This window comes from Coturnix japonica, chromosome 24 (assembly GCF_054131305.1).
Source record: "Coturnix japonica strain WE chromosome 24, WE-NBRP24, whole genome shotgun sequence".
Lineage (NCBI taxonomy): Eukaryota > Metazoa > Chordata > Aves > Galliformes > Phasianidae > Coturnix > Coturnix japonica.
Window position 1 is genome coordinate 8,065,717 of NC_140686.1, and position 11,644 is coordinate 8,077,360.

Sequence of the window (11,644 nt, forward strand, 5' to 3'; positions counted from 1 at the left end):
GAACTGAGGGTACTCCTCTCAGCCAATCAGCACAGCCCGCTTTGGAATCTGTCCCACCCCTCGGGTAGAATGAGCCTGGGGTGCGGCAAAGGCTGATGGGAATTGTAGTTCCCGCCCACGCCCGGCCCGGCCCCCTCCCTCCCGCTCGGACTACCGCTCCCGGCATGCCCCGCGGCGCGGCGCCCAGTCACAGCGCGCTTTGTTGTGGGGGTGCGGCAGCCGCCGAGGCCCCGTTTCAAGATGGCGGACGACAGTGAGACAGCAGCGAGGCGGCCGCCGGCGAAGCCTCACCGGCCGTCGGCGGAGGAGAACGAGCACGAGCACTGCAGCGACTGCGAGAACGAAGCGGAGCGCGGCTCCAAGCGCGGGTGAGCGCGGGGCGGGGGGGGACGGCGGGGTACATTGAGGTGGGCAGCGGCCGGGAAGTCGGCGCCGCTCCGCCCCTCGCGCGCGCTGATTGGCCGATAGATAATATCGCGTGGTGCGATTGGACGAGACGGCTGTCAATCGGCGTGGGGGCGGGCCGTTTGGCGTCCATTCACTCCTATGTGTGTGAGCGTGTGTTGGGGCTGCGGCCGGGACCGGGCCTGGATGGGGGCGGGGGAGAATGGGGGCTTTAAATGAGCTGTGCATTGAGCTCACACCTTCACATCGGGGTGTTGGGGCTATAACCGAGCTGTATATTGAGCTCACACCTTCACATCGGGGTGTTGGGGCATTAACCGAGCTGTATATTGAGCTCACACCTTCACATCGGTGTGTTGGGGCTATAACCGAGCTGTGCACTGAGCTCACACCTTCACATCGGGGTGTTGGGGCATTAACCGAGCTGTGCATTGAGCTCACACCTTCACATCGGGGTGTTGGGGCTATAACCGAGCTGTGCATTGAGCTCACACCTTCACATCGGGGTGTTGGGGCTGTAACCGAGCTGTATATTGAGCTCACACCTTCACATCGGGGTGTTGGGGCTGTAACCGAGCTGTATATTGAGCTCACACCTTCACATCGGGGTGTTGGGGCTATAACGGAGCTGTGCATTGAGCTCACACCTTCACATCGGGGTGTTGGGGCTGTAACCGAGCTGTGCACTGAGCTCACACCTTCACATCGGGGTGTTGGGGCTATAACGGAGCTGTGCACTGAGCTCACACCTTCACATTGTGGTGTTGGGGCATTAACCGAGCTGTGCACTGAGCTCACACCTTCACATCGGGGTGTTGGGGCATTAACCGAGCTGTGCACTGAGCTCACACCTTCACATCGGGGTGCTGGGGCATTAACCGAGCTGTGCATTGAGCTCACACCTTCACATCGGGGTGTTGGGGCTGTAACCGAGCTGTATATTGAGCTCACACCTTCACATCGGGGTGTTGGGGCTGTAACCGAGCTGTACATTGAGCTCACACCTTCACATGGGGTGTTGGGGCTATAACCGAGCTGTGCATTGAGCTCACACCTTCACATCGGGGTGTTGGGGCTATAACCGAGCTGTGCACTGAGCTCACACCTTCACATCGGGGTGCTGGGGCTGTAACCGAGCTGTGCACTGAGCTCACACCTTCACATCGGGGTGTTGGGGCTATAACCGAGCTGTGCATTGAGCTCACACCTTCACATCGGGGTGTTGGGGCTATAACCGAGCTGTGCACTGAGCTCACACCTTCACATCGGGGTGCTGGGGCTGTAACCGAGCTGTGCACTGAGCTCACACCTTCACATCGGGGTGTTGGGGCTATAACCGAGCTGTGCACTGAGCTCACACCTTCTCATGGGGTGTTGGGGCTGTAACTGAGCTGTGCGTTGAGCTCACACCATTCACACTGTTTGTGCCTCCGTGTGGCACATCGCAGCCACAGCAGCACCCACCTGCATCGCACCAAGGGCTTTTCAATCCCCATCTCAGAGATCTTGCATGTCAGGCAATAAATGCCATGCAGGACGTATTGCAGGAGCTGTTTTTTGCACTACAGATGTGCAGATCTGTTCTATTTGCCTCCTGGGTGTGGCATCGTGTCTCACATCGTGTCTCCTTTGAATGGGTTGAGCCGTGCTTGGGAAGGATCCTCTTTTCCTCTTCTCTTTCATTATGAGGTTTGCAGGATCCACAGCCACGCACAGAGCACACATGGCATTCACTCAGTGCTGCTGTGCCTTCTCATTGTGGTTTCCCAGTACAGCTGTTGAGATGAATGGTGGATGATGGGTGGGGTAGGAAGCGTTGGGTGCTGCTGAGCAAATCAGAGTCATTAAGATTGGAGGAGTCCTCTAAGATCGTCCAGTCCAACCCATCCCCACCATGCCCACTCATGGAGCATTAAGGCTGGAATAGACCTCTAAGATCATCTTGTCACACCTCAACCCATCCCCACCATGCCCACTCATGGAGCATTAAGGCTGGAAAAGACCTCTAAGATCATCCAGTCCAACCCCAGCCCATCCCCAGCATGTCCGCTCATGGAATATTAAGGCTGGAAAAGACCTCTAAGATCATCCAGTCCAATCCCATCCCCACCATGTCCCCTCATGGAATGTTAAGGCTGGAATAGACCTCTAAGATCATCTCGTCCAACCCCAGCCCATCCCCACCATGCCTACTCAAGGAACATTAAGGCTGGAATAGAACTCTAAGATCATCCAGTCCAACCCCAACCCCACCATGCCCCCTCATGGAATGTTAAGGCTGGAATAGACCTCTAAGATCATCCAGTCACACCTCAACCCATCCTGGTGTCCTCTAACCATATCCCCCAGTGCCATATCTGTAAGGTGAGCACCGTTCCCAGCACAGAGCTCACAGGGGCAGTGTTTGGAGCAGTGCTCGGGGCTGTCCCTCTGCCAGTGCCCAGCTTGTGCTCACAGCCATCAGCTCTTGGCTCAGGGCTGTAGAACCCAGCACTATCACAGAGCGATAGCAGCACTTCCTTTCCTTTTAAGGACAGGAAAGAGGAATTGAGATCCCCCGCCCTGGTTCAGTGTCAGCGCTGGGAAGTGCCTCTCTGTGTTGAAGCATAGAGTTTGTTTTCCAACACAGAGTCACACTTTCATGTTTATTCTCATTTCCTTTATGTGAAAGCGGCGTTTTGTTGCTGTTTCTGGTTTGCTGCAGAACACATCGCAGTGATGATGTGTTGCTGCCCTGCGCTGTGACGTCCCTGCCATCTGCCCGCCCCCACAGCCTAATGAGATTACCTGCACCCAATTAGCCACGCACGTTCGTCAGGAGGATTTTCCAGTGTCTAAATGTGGGACAGACACGGCTCCTCATCTGTCACCTCTCTGATTTCTCAGTGTGGAGGAGATGGAATCATGGTTTGATGGGACCTCAATGCAATTCCACCTCCCCCCACCATGGGCTGGTGGTCGGGCTGCTTAGGGCCCATCCAGCCTGGCCTTTGGCACCTGTGAAACCTGCCCAGGTCCCTCTGGATGGAGTCCCTTCTGTGGCTGCCTCAGATCACCTCATCTTGTGCCTTAACATCTCTTTCAAGAGCCATTAAGGTTGGAGAAGACCTCCAGAATCACCAGGTCACACCCCAACCCATCCTTGTTATGTTGGTAACCCACGTCCCCAAGTGCTAAGATAGTTCTGGTAGTGCAGCCTTTCTCCACCCATGTTATCTGTCAGAGCAGCTCTTGGGTTGACGAGATAGGAGAGGAAAAAGGCTGTGAGCACATCTAGGGGAGCCACGGGCTCTGGGCAGAGCTGTCTGTTCTCTGACAGATGGGATGGAAAGCAGCCCTGTGTGCTGCGATTGGGGATGTTTGCAGTTCTGCAGGGCATGGGGGTTAATTTGGGGAGTTAGAGGGGATTGGGCACAGTATTTGTTTTGCTAAATGGACTTTAAAATAGACAACACCTCTAACCATTGCTATTTGCTTTGCTAAGTGGGTTTAAAATTGAAAATCCCTCTAAGAGTGGCTGTGAGTCCCAAGGACTCAGGCGTAGCTCCCATTCACCACATTACATTTCCTCCATGCTTTGCCTGATGGGCTGCATTCATTTCCCAGATGAAATCTGCTTATGCAGAACACTCAGCTCTGATTTCCTCCTGCTCACGACATCTTCACTCATAAATCAAGGAGGATTTTCTCCCATCTTCTACCTGTTGGTTAAATGATGCCACTTGGGCTGAACTCGTTAGCAGGAGTTTGGACTGGAGCAGTGCTGTGTGGGTCCCTGGACTGAGGATGTATCCACACGCAGAGATCTCTTGGCTTTGGGGTTTCTCCTGGTGTGGAAGCTGCTGGAGCCTCTAACCATGGGGGCGGGGAGCACTTGGTCCTGGCCACCAGCTCAGGTGGCTCCAATGCATCCATTGGTACCAATGTCAACCTCATGGTCCTCTGCTGGAGGACGAGGGAAGGAAGGGGGCTGTGAGGTCAGGGCTTAAAACAGGGAGCTTTTATTTTCCTTTGAGTGTTTCAGAGACCGTGTAAGTGCCCTCAAAATAAAAAACACAACACCAAAACCAAACCAGCCCAAAAGCCGCAATGATGTTTCTTTTGTTCCTTAGTGGCTTGAGTCCAGCGAATGACAGCGGAGCCAAAAAGAAGAAAAAGAAACCAAAACGGAAGAAAGAAAAAGGAGGAGATCAGCCTGACCAGGCTCAGGACCAGCCAATGAAGGTGAGCTTCTCACACCTTTCAGGGCAATCAGAATGATCCCATTGCTGACACTGCCTGCTGTTGTATTCAGGCACTTGGCTGCTTGAAAGCCTTCAGATTTAAGAGTGATTTGCTGGCTCGGTGCATGGGAATTCCCACTGCTGCGGGAGGTGTTGCTGCAGGGTGAATGCAGCCCGGAGCTGGGTATCAAAGCCAGCTCCACTGAAAGGCTCAGACTGGCGCCTCTCTTCCCGAAATCAGAGCAGGGATGGCAGGGAACGGCCGCTCTGTGCCACCGAGCCAGGCTGCCAGCACAACAAACCCATTTTCCTACTCTTGGATGACATTCCTTGGTGTTGATTTTTGCTTAATTAACATAAGAACAGCAGCAGGGGCTGTCTGCCCCTCTTGGCTTTGCCCTGGACTAGCAGCCAGGAGTGTGGGGAGTGCAGGATTTGTCTGTACCCTATTGGTACCCCCAGCCCTCCTAACAAGGAGCTGAAACAGGCCTACAAGCTCAGCATCCTCATTTTGTCCTTTCTCTTTTTACCCTCAGGTCAACTCTCTGCCCGCTGAGAGGATCCAGGAGATTCAGAAAGCCATTGAGCTCTTCTCTGTAGGTCAGGGCCCTGCCAAAACCATGGAGGAGGCCAGCAAGCGCAGCTATCAGTTCTGGGACACGCAACCGGTGCCCAAGCTCGGTACGTGCCCTGTAGCCCCCAGGCTGCCCCAATGAGCCTTCACAGGAGATGGGAGCATACTATGCAGGTTTTTCTGACGTTGCTGTGGCTGTAGATTGTCTGCATGATCTTCATGGGGCAGTTCCCAGCCCCTCTTGCTGCAGACACCGCGTTTGATTCCCTTTTCACGCTGTCAGCACCTGTCCGAGGCTTTGTTTGGTCTCAAAGGGCTGTTTGCTGGAAGTGATACCCAGCTTTGGTCTCTTTTTGTGCTTGTGCTGGGGAATCATTGTGGAATACAGCAGGCATGGGGTTACCGGGGCAGCAAAGCCTGGTTTGTGTTTGCCCCTTTCACCAGAGGATCCTGACGTGGCAAACATCGCTTCTGTGCCTGTAAACCCCATTAGGTGGGAGGTACAGTGTGAAAGGGGTGGGGAAGGAGTGGCACCAAACAGCCACAGTGCACCAAACTGCTGACTGTGCTCGGGCTGACTGCCCCGCTGTCCATCTCGGTGTTCTATGCATGCAGTGTTACATGCACAAGGATGTTTAGGGTCTGGTAGCACGCAGCTTTTTGGGGCCAGATTTCAGATCTCTGCTCAAAGCAGAGTGTGCTGCCATGAATGAGCACTTCCAGAAGCAGAGGTGTGATGGGAGCAGTTCTTGCAGTGGGCTTTGTTGGCCGCCTCATTGCCTGGAAACTTTCAGTGCCATTTGAAGGTGACTCCTCATCACTGGGTTGTGCTTCTCTTGACAGCCACACTGCTGTGGCTGCTTTGCCTGAGGTGCAGAGTGCCCAGACAAGGTGCCATGGGGATGGTCAGACAGGATGCCGTGGGGATGGAGGTAACGTTCATAGTTCCCTGCTCTCTTTGGCAGGAGAAGTGGTGAACACCCACGGCCCTGTTGAACCAGACAAGGACAACATCCGCCAGGAGCCGTACACTTTGCCCCAGGGCTTCACCTGGGATGCGCTGGACCTTGGGGACAGAGGCGTGGTGAGTAGGGGCAGCTTAGTGTGTGAGTCCCCATCACGTGCTTCAGTGCTTGGACAGCTGGAAGTGATTTTTGGAGTGCTGAAGACACAGCAGAAGTGTTGTGGGTCCTGGTTCAGGGCTGCTGGCTACAGCAGTTGAATGGTGCTGGTTGAAAAACTCGCTTGACCTCCTTGATCTCTCCTTTAGCTGAAGGAGCTGTACACGCTGCTGAACGAGAACTATGTGGAAGATGATGACAACATGTTCCGCTTCGACTACTCTCCTGAGTTCCTGCTGTGGTGAGTGGCAGAGCAGCCGCAGAGCAGGAGGTGCGGGATGCTGCGGGCTTAACCCCGGCCATGGCGCTGCAGCTGCTTCCCAGTGACCCAGAGCTGCAGGATGAAGGTGACTGCCAAGTAACGCTGCCAGCAGTAGCACTTGGAGACCTGTTACAGCTGAGCTGCTGTTTCCTCGGGGCGTTCATGAATTGAGGAATGCAGATTTCCTCCTGTGTCACCAGTGGCCTTGGCCAGAAGGTGCAGGAATGCCTCCCAGTGTTCCTGCACTGTCACTTTGTGGTTGCCTCTTTCCTCAAGCCTGGGTGTCAACTGGGTGTCAAACTGAGCAGGTTTTGGGGTGTCCCAGGGAGGTTGGAGGCAGCAGGAAGTGCTGTGTAGGACCTTGGGTGTGCTGTGACCACCAATGTGTGTCTCTTCTCCAGGGCGCTGCGTCCCCCAGGCTGGCTGCCCCAGTGGCACTGCGGGGTCAGAGTGGTCTCCAGCAAGAAGCTGGTTGGATTTATCAGCGCGATTCCTGCCACCATCCACATCTACGAGACGTAAGTGCTGCTCAGATGAGTTTCTCATCCTGTCCCTTGGTGGCATTCCAGGGCAATGGCCTTCAGCCATGGAGATGCTTGGCTGCTTGGAGGACGAGGCGGGGGATATTTAGGATGGGCTGCAAGGATGCCATGTATCTAACAGCCCTGAGGGCTGTTTTCACCACTAGTGTGAGGAGCTCTGCCCTACAGAAATCCCCCAGGGCTGGTTGGAGACCATATTTCCTGGGAAAACCTTGTGTGGCAGCTTCAAGGAGAGCTCTCCAAAGCCAGGCCTTGCCCTTTGGCCTCTCATGGGACCTGTCTGTGTCTCAGGGGAGCTGGAATTAAATTGCTCAGGGCGTTGGACCCCGGTCAGCACAGTCAGGTCTCACGCTCTGCATTATTTCCTTCCTCAGAGAGAAGAAGATGGTGGAGATAAACTTCCTGTGTGTCCACAAAAAGCTGCGCTCAAAACGAGTGGCTCCGGTTCTGATCCGCGAGATCACACGGAGGGTTCACCTGGAGGGGATCTTTCAGGCTGTTTACACAGCAGGAGTGGTACTGCCAAAGCCTGTGGGGACATGCAGGTGAGCTCCAGTTCTCTGAATAGATTTAGGACCGATGAAAAGCTCTGCAGAGCGCCCCTTGCCGTGCTGTGTAGGATGGGGATGGCTGCACTTATTGGTGTGGGGCTCCCTGGGGCAGCACACGTCAACCCCAGCCCAGGTTTCTCCTCCCTGCAGTGTCCTTCAGGGATTATTCGAGCAGCTTTGCTTAAGCTGCTCCTTTATCACAAGGCAGGAGGCTCCACTGCACACGCTCTTGTTTTTCTCTCTGGCAACTCCTGGCCAACCCCTTTGCAGTGTTCTTGCTTGCCCTCTTATGGCAGCTTTGAGAACCTTATGCTCCTTCTGGCTGCCCACGAACAATCTCCCCCAGCAGATGTGTTTGTGCAGGTACTGGCACCGCTCCCTGAATCCTCGGAAACTCATCGAGGTCAAATTCTCCCACCTGAGCAGGAACATGACTATGCAACGCACCATGAAGCTTTACCGATTGCCCGAGGTGGGTGAGCACACACAGACCTCAGCGGAGGCTGAATCCTCTGCATGGAGAACTGGCATTGGCTTATGTAGTAAATGGCTTTATCAAGCCACTAGGTTTTATTGAATCATTGCTTATTTTACCTGCATTTTGAGGGCAAATCCTCACACCCAGAGGACCCTTGCGATCTTTTGTTTCGCGGTGACTCATATCCCGTCCTCCTGTTAGAACAGGAATGCAGATGTGACAGCCTTCATCTGTCCAAACAGCCTCACGGTCACCTTGAGTTGGGTCAGTCCCTCACTCCTCAGTCACAGTGATGAGTTCTGTCACTGCAGTTCTCTTGCTGGGGAACTTCCCCATCTGGATAGAGGAGAAAAACAAAGCATTCAGGTTGCCACCACCCACCCTACCCCTGTTTGTTTCCTTCTGGTGGTGGGAGCTGCTTGTTTCATTTGGAGAAGGCTGTTATTCTTTCTTTTGAGCAGAAAGTCTGACCCACATCTCAGCTCAGAGGTGAAGGTGGTCCTTTGGGGACACAGCTGCCCTCTAAGTGGTGCAAATGACTTGTCTTGCTTTCTGCAGACCCCCAAGACTCCCGGCTTGCGGCCGATGGAGCACAAAGATATCCCTGCAGTGCACAAGCTCCTGACTGAGTACCTGAAACATTTCCACCTGACGCCTGTCATGAGCCGAGAGGAGGTGGAGCACTGGTTCCTACCTCAGGAGAACATCATTGACACCTTTGTGGTGGAGGTGAGTGGGAAGAATGAGGCAGAGCTGTTTTCTTGGGATCATGTTGGTGTGAGCTGCTGCAGGGTGCTGCTTCCCATGCAGGGGCTGCCCCAGCGCTCGGCGAGCTCTTAGAATCATAGAACCATTTGAGTCCAACCCCAACCCACCCCACTGTGCCCACTCCCAACACCATTACTGTTGGAAGAGACCTCTGGGATCACCAGGTCCCAAACCATCCCCGTTATGCCCATCAACCGTGTCCCCAAGTGCCGCATCTCCACATTTTTATGGCAGGGAAACTAAAAGGGCATTTGCAGAGGAGGCAGAAATGGAGTGATGCATAATGAAACCCAGTCCAAGGCCATAACTTCAAAGCCATCCATACACCCATACACGTGCAGCAGTCTGAAACTGAAAACCCCATGTGGAAATTTAGGGAGTTTCGCCCCTCCAGGAGGGAGCTGGGTGGTCCAGAAGCAGAGGAGAGAACAGATCAGTGCCCCCATTCTATAGTTTAAAGGCTCTGGGCAAGCTTTAACGCAGTCCTTACACACTGTGGTGTCACACCTTTGACTTTTAGAGCGCCCCAGGGGAGGTGACAGACTTCCTGAGCTTCTACACGCTGCCCTCCACCATCATGAACCACCCGACCCACAAGAGCCTGAAAGCTGCTTACTCCTTCTACAACGTCCACACCAAAACGCCTCTCATCGACCTCATGAGCGACGCTCTCATCCTCGCCAAGTCGGTGAGCACAGCAGGGCTGGGCAGCCTGGAGCCACATCATCCTCATTATTTGGGGTGCAGAGGGCCAGGAAGTGAAACACACACAGGAGAACTGACCAGCACATAAGCTGATGGCTTTTTGTTTTGCTCGTGCAGAAAGGATTTGACGTCTTCAATGCACTGGATCTCATGGAAAACAAAACTTTCCTGGAGAAGCTGAAGTTTGGGATCGGGGACGGGAACCTGCAGTATTACCTGTACAATTGGAAATGTCCCAGCATGGCACCAGAGAAGGTGAGTGGGGTCCTCCAGCTCAGAGGACATATGAGACAGGCTCCAGAGGTTGGGATCTGCTTCTGAGAGGAGGTTGTGGGCTGGCAGATACACACCAGTGGGCACAGTAGTCCCTTCTCTGTATCTTGAATGCCACAGTGCAGCACTATGGGCTGTGTCAGCCTGGTGCAGGACACCATGGTGGGACAACACCAACAAGAGCCCCTCTGGAGGAAGCAGGACTGCTCCACCACACAGCGCTGTGGCTCAGCATCCATCCCTCTCACTGGGAGTCCTGTGTGGGTTGGGAGCAGCCCTGGAGAGCCAGGAGCCGTCCTGCTGTGTAGCACAGTGCTCCTGCAGTCTGCCCATGTGGCATCGCGACAGCTCATTAATACTTCAGGCATTCATTAGGATCTCTGCCCTCCCGAAAGCAGGAGAGTCTGCAGGCAGCTCGTTAGAGGTGTGAGCTCTGACAGGTGTGGAATTAGGGATTTCTGCCACCTCCTTCAGCTGTGAATTCTGGGCTGATCTGAGTCACGCAGCACCCACAGGGTACAAATCCACGCACCTCAGTGCAGCTCCATCACTGAGCTCCCAGAGATCTCTGCCGAGCTGCTTGAGCAGCTCCTCACTCAGGGAGCTGATGGCTTTGGGGCTAGAGCCCTCCCAGCAGCGATGGTGAGGGAGTTCCATCCAGGCTGGCTTTGAGGTAGCAGACGGTCACTTGTCCCTTGCAACCCATATCTCTTTGCTCCCCAGGTCGGACTGGTGTTGCAGTAAGTGACCCTGTGAGGATGGCACGGTGTCAGTGAGGAGCCTGGCCCGGCTGAATGTGGCCCCACGTGGAAGTGAGCCAGCCCTGCCAGCCCCGACCAATGTCACCGACTGCATCCCCAGGCACTGGCAGTGCTCTCCTTTGTTTTGAATTAATTGCATCCTCCTAAAGACATGATCAAGGGAATGTAACTGCTGAAACTAGCTCATGATTGGCATATAATGGAATTAACGGGTGAATAATAAAAGTATATATTATATATATATTTTAAATCTTTCCTGTTCCAAACTGGCACGAGTGCATTCAGCTGCTGAAGGCCACCACCTGCTCCTTGGTGCCATCCCGCCCTGCTCGGGAACACCTCGATGTTTGGTTTTAAGGGCTATTTGTGCAAGCAATGCCTTGTCCCTTCTCCTCCCCGGCCTCGGAGTCTCAAACCCTCAGTGCTCACCATGGCGAAGATGCAGGGGACCCAGCCTGGAGCACATCCTCATCTGCCACCCCATGCCATGCTGTGCTCGGATGCTTTTCTCTCTGCGCCATCCAAGTCTGGCCTGCTTGCCCTACAACGTGCCATCAGCCTTCCTGGGGACTCGGCCTCTCCCACCACCTGAGTGCCTCCTGCACAGGCTCAGAATCAGGGTCAGATTCTTCCATGGAACCCTTTTTCCCAAGAAGACATCTGTTTCCATCACCCCATCGCTCTCAATCTCCACGCCAAAGGTTTCCAAAGCTGCACGTGTCCATCTATGCACTCCCAGTGTCCCTGTCTCCCTTCTATGCAAGCAGCTCTACATCCTCTCCTGTGCCCCACAGAGCCAAGAGCCGCCCTGCAGTGGTGATGGGGACATCAGCTACGAGCACACAGCTGGGAGCACGTGGGACTTTCTGGGGCTGCAGAACAGTGGGGTGAATCAGGCTCCAACGAGTCCCCAGCACTGGGGAGAGCATCAGAAAAGGGGGGCAGCCATTTTCCCCTGCATCTCTTCCTTTGTCCCCAATG

General features: G+C 54.4%; 1 protein-coding gene across 1 annotated transcript; it reads left to right on the plus strand.

The window, feature by feature from the left end:
* The first annotated feature begins 201 nt into the window (after positions 1-201).
* Positions 202-10,904, plus strand: NMT1 (N-myristoyltransferase 1). Its single transcript, XM_015885450.3, has 12 exons — positions 202-368; positions 4,518-4,629; positions 5,165-5,309; positions 6,168-6,286; positions 6,473-6,564; positions 6,987-7,103; positions 7,502-7,672; positions 8,042-8,150; positions 8,715-8,885; positions 9,445-9,612; positions 9,747-9,884; positions 10,626-10,904. The coding sequence occupies exons 1-12, from the start codon at positions 241-243 to the stop codon at positions 10,644-10,646; spliced, it is 1,491 nt and encodes a 496-aa protein (XP_015740936.2). The 5' UTR covers positions 202-240; the 3' UTR covers positions 10,647-10,904.
* Positions 10,905-11,644: the final 740 nt, after the last annotated feature.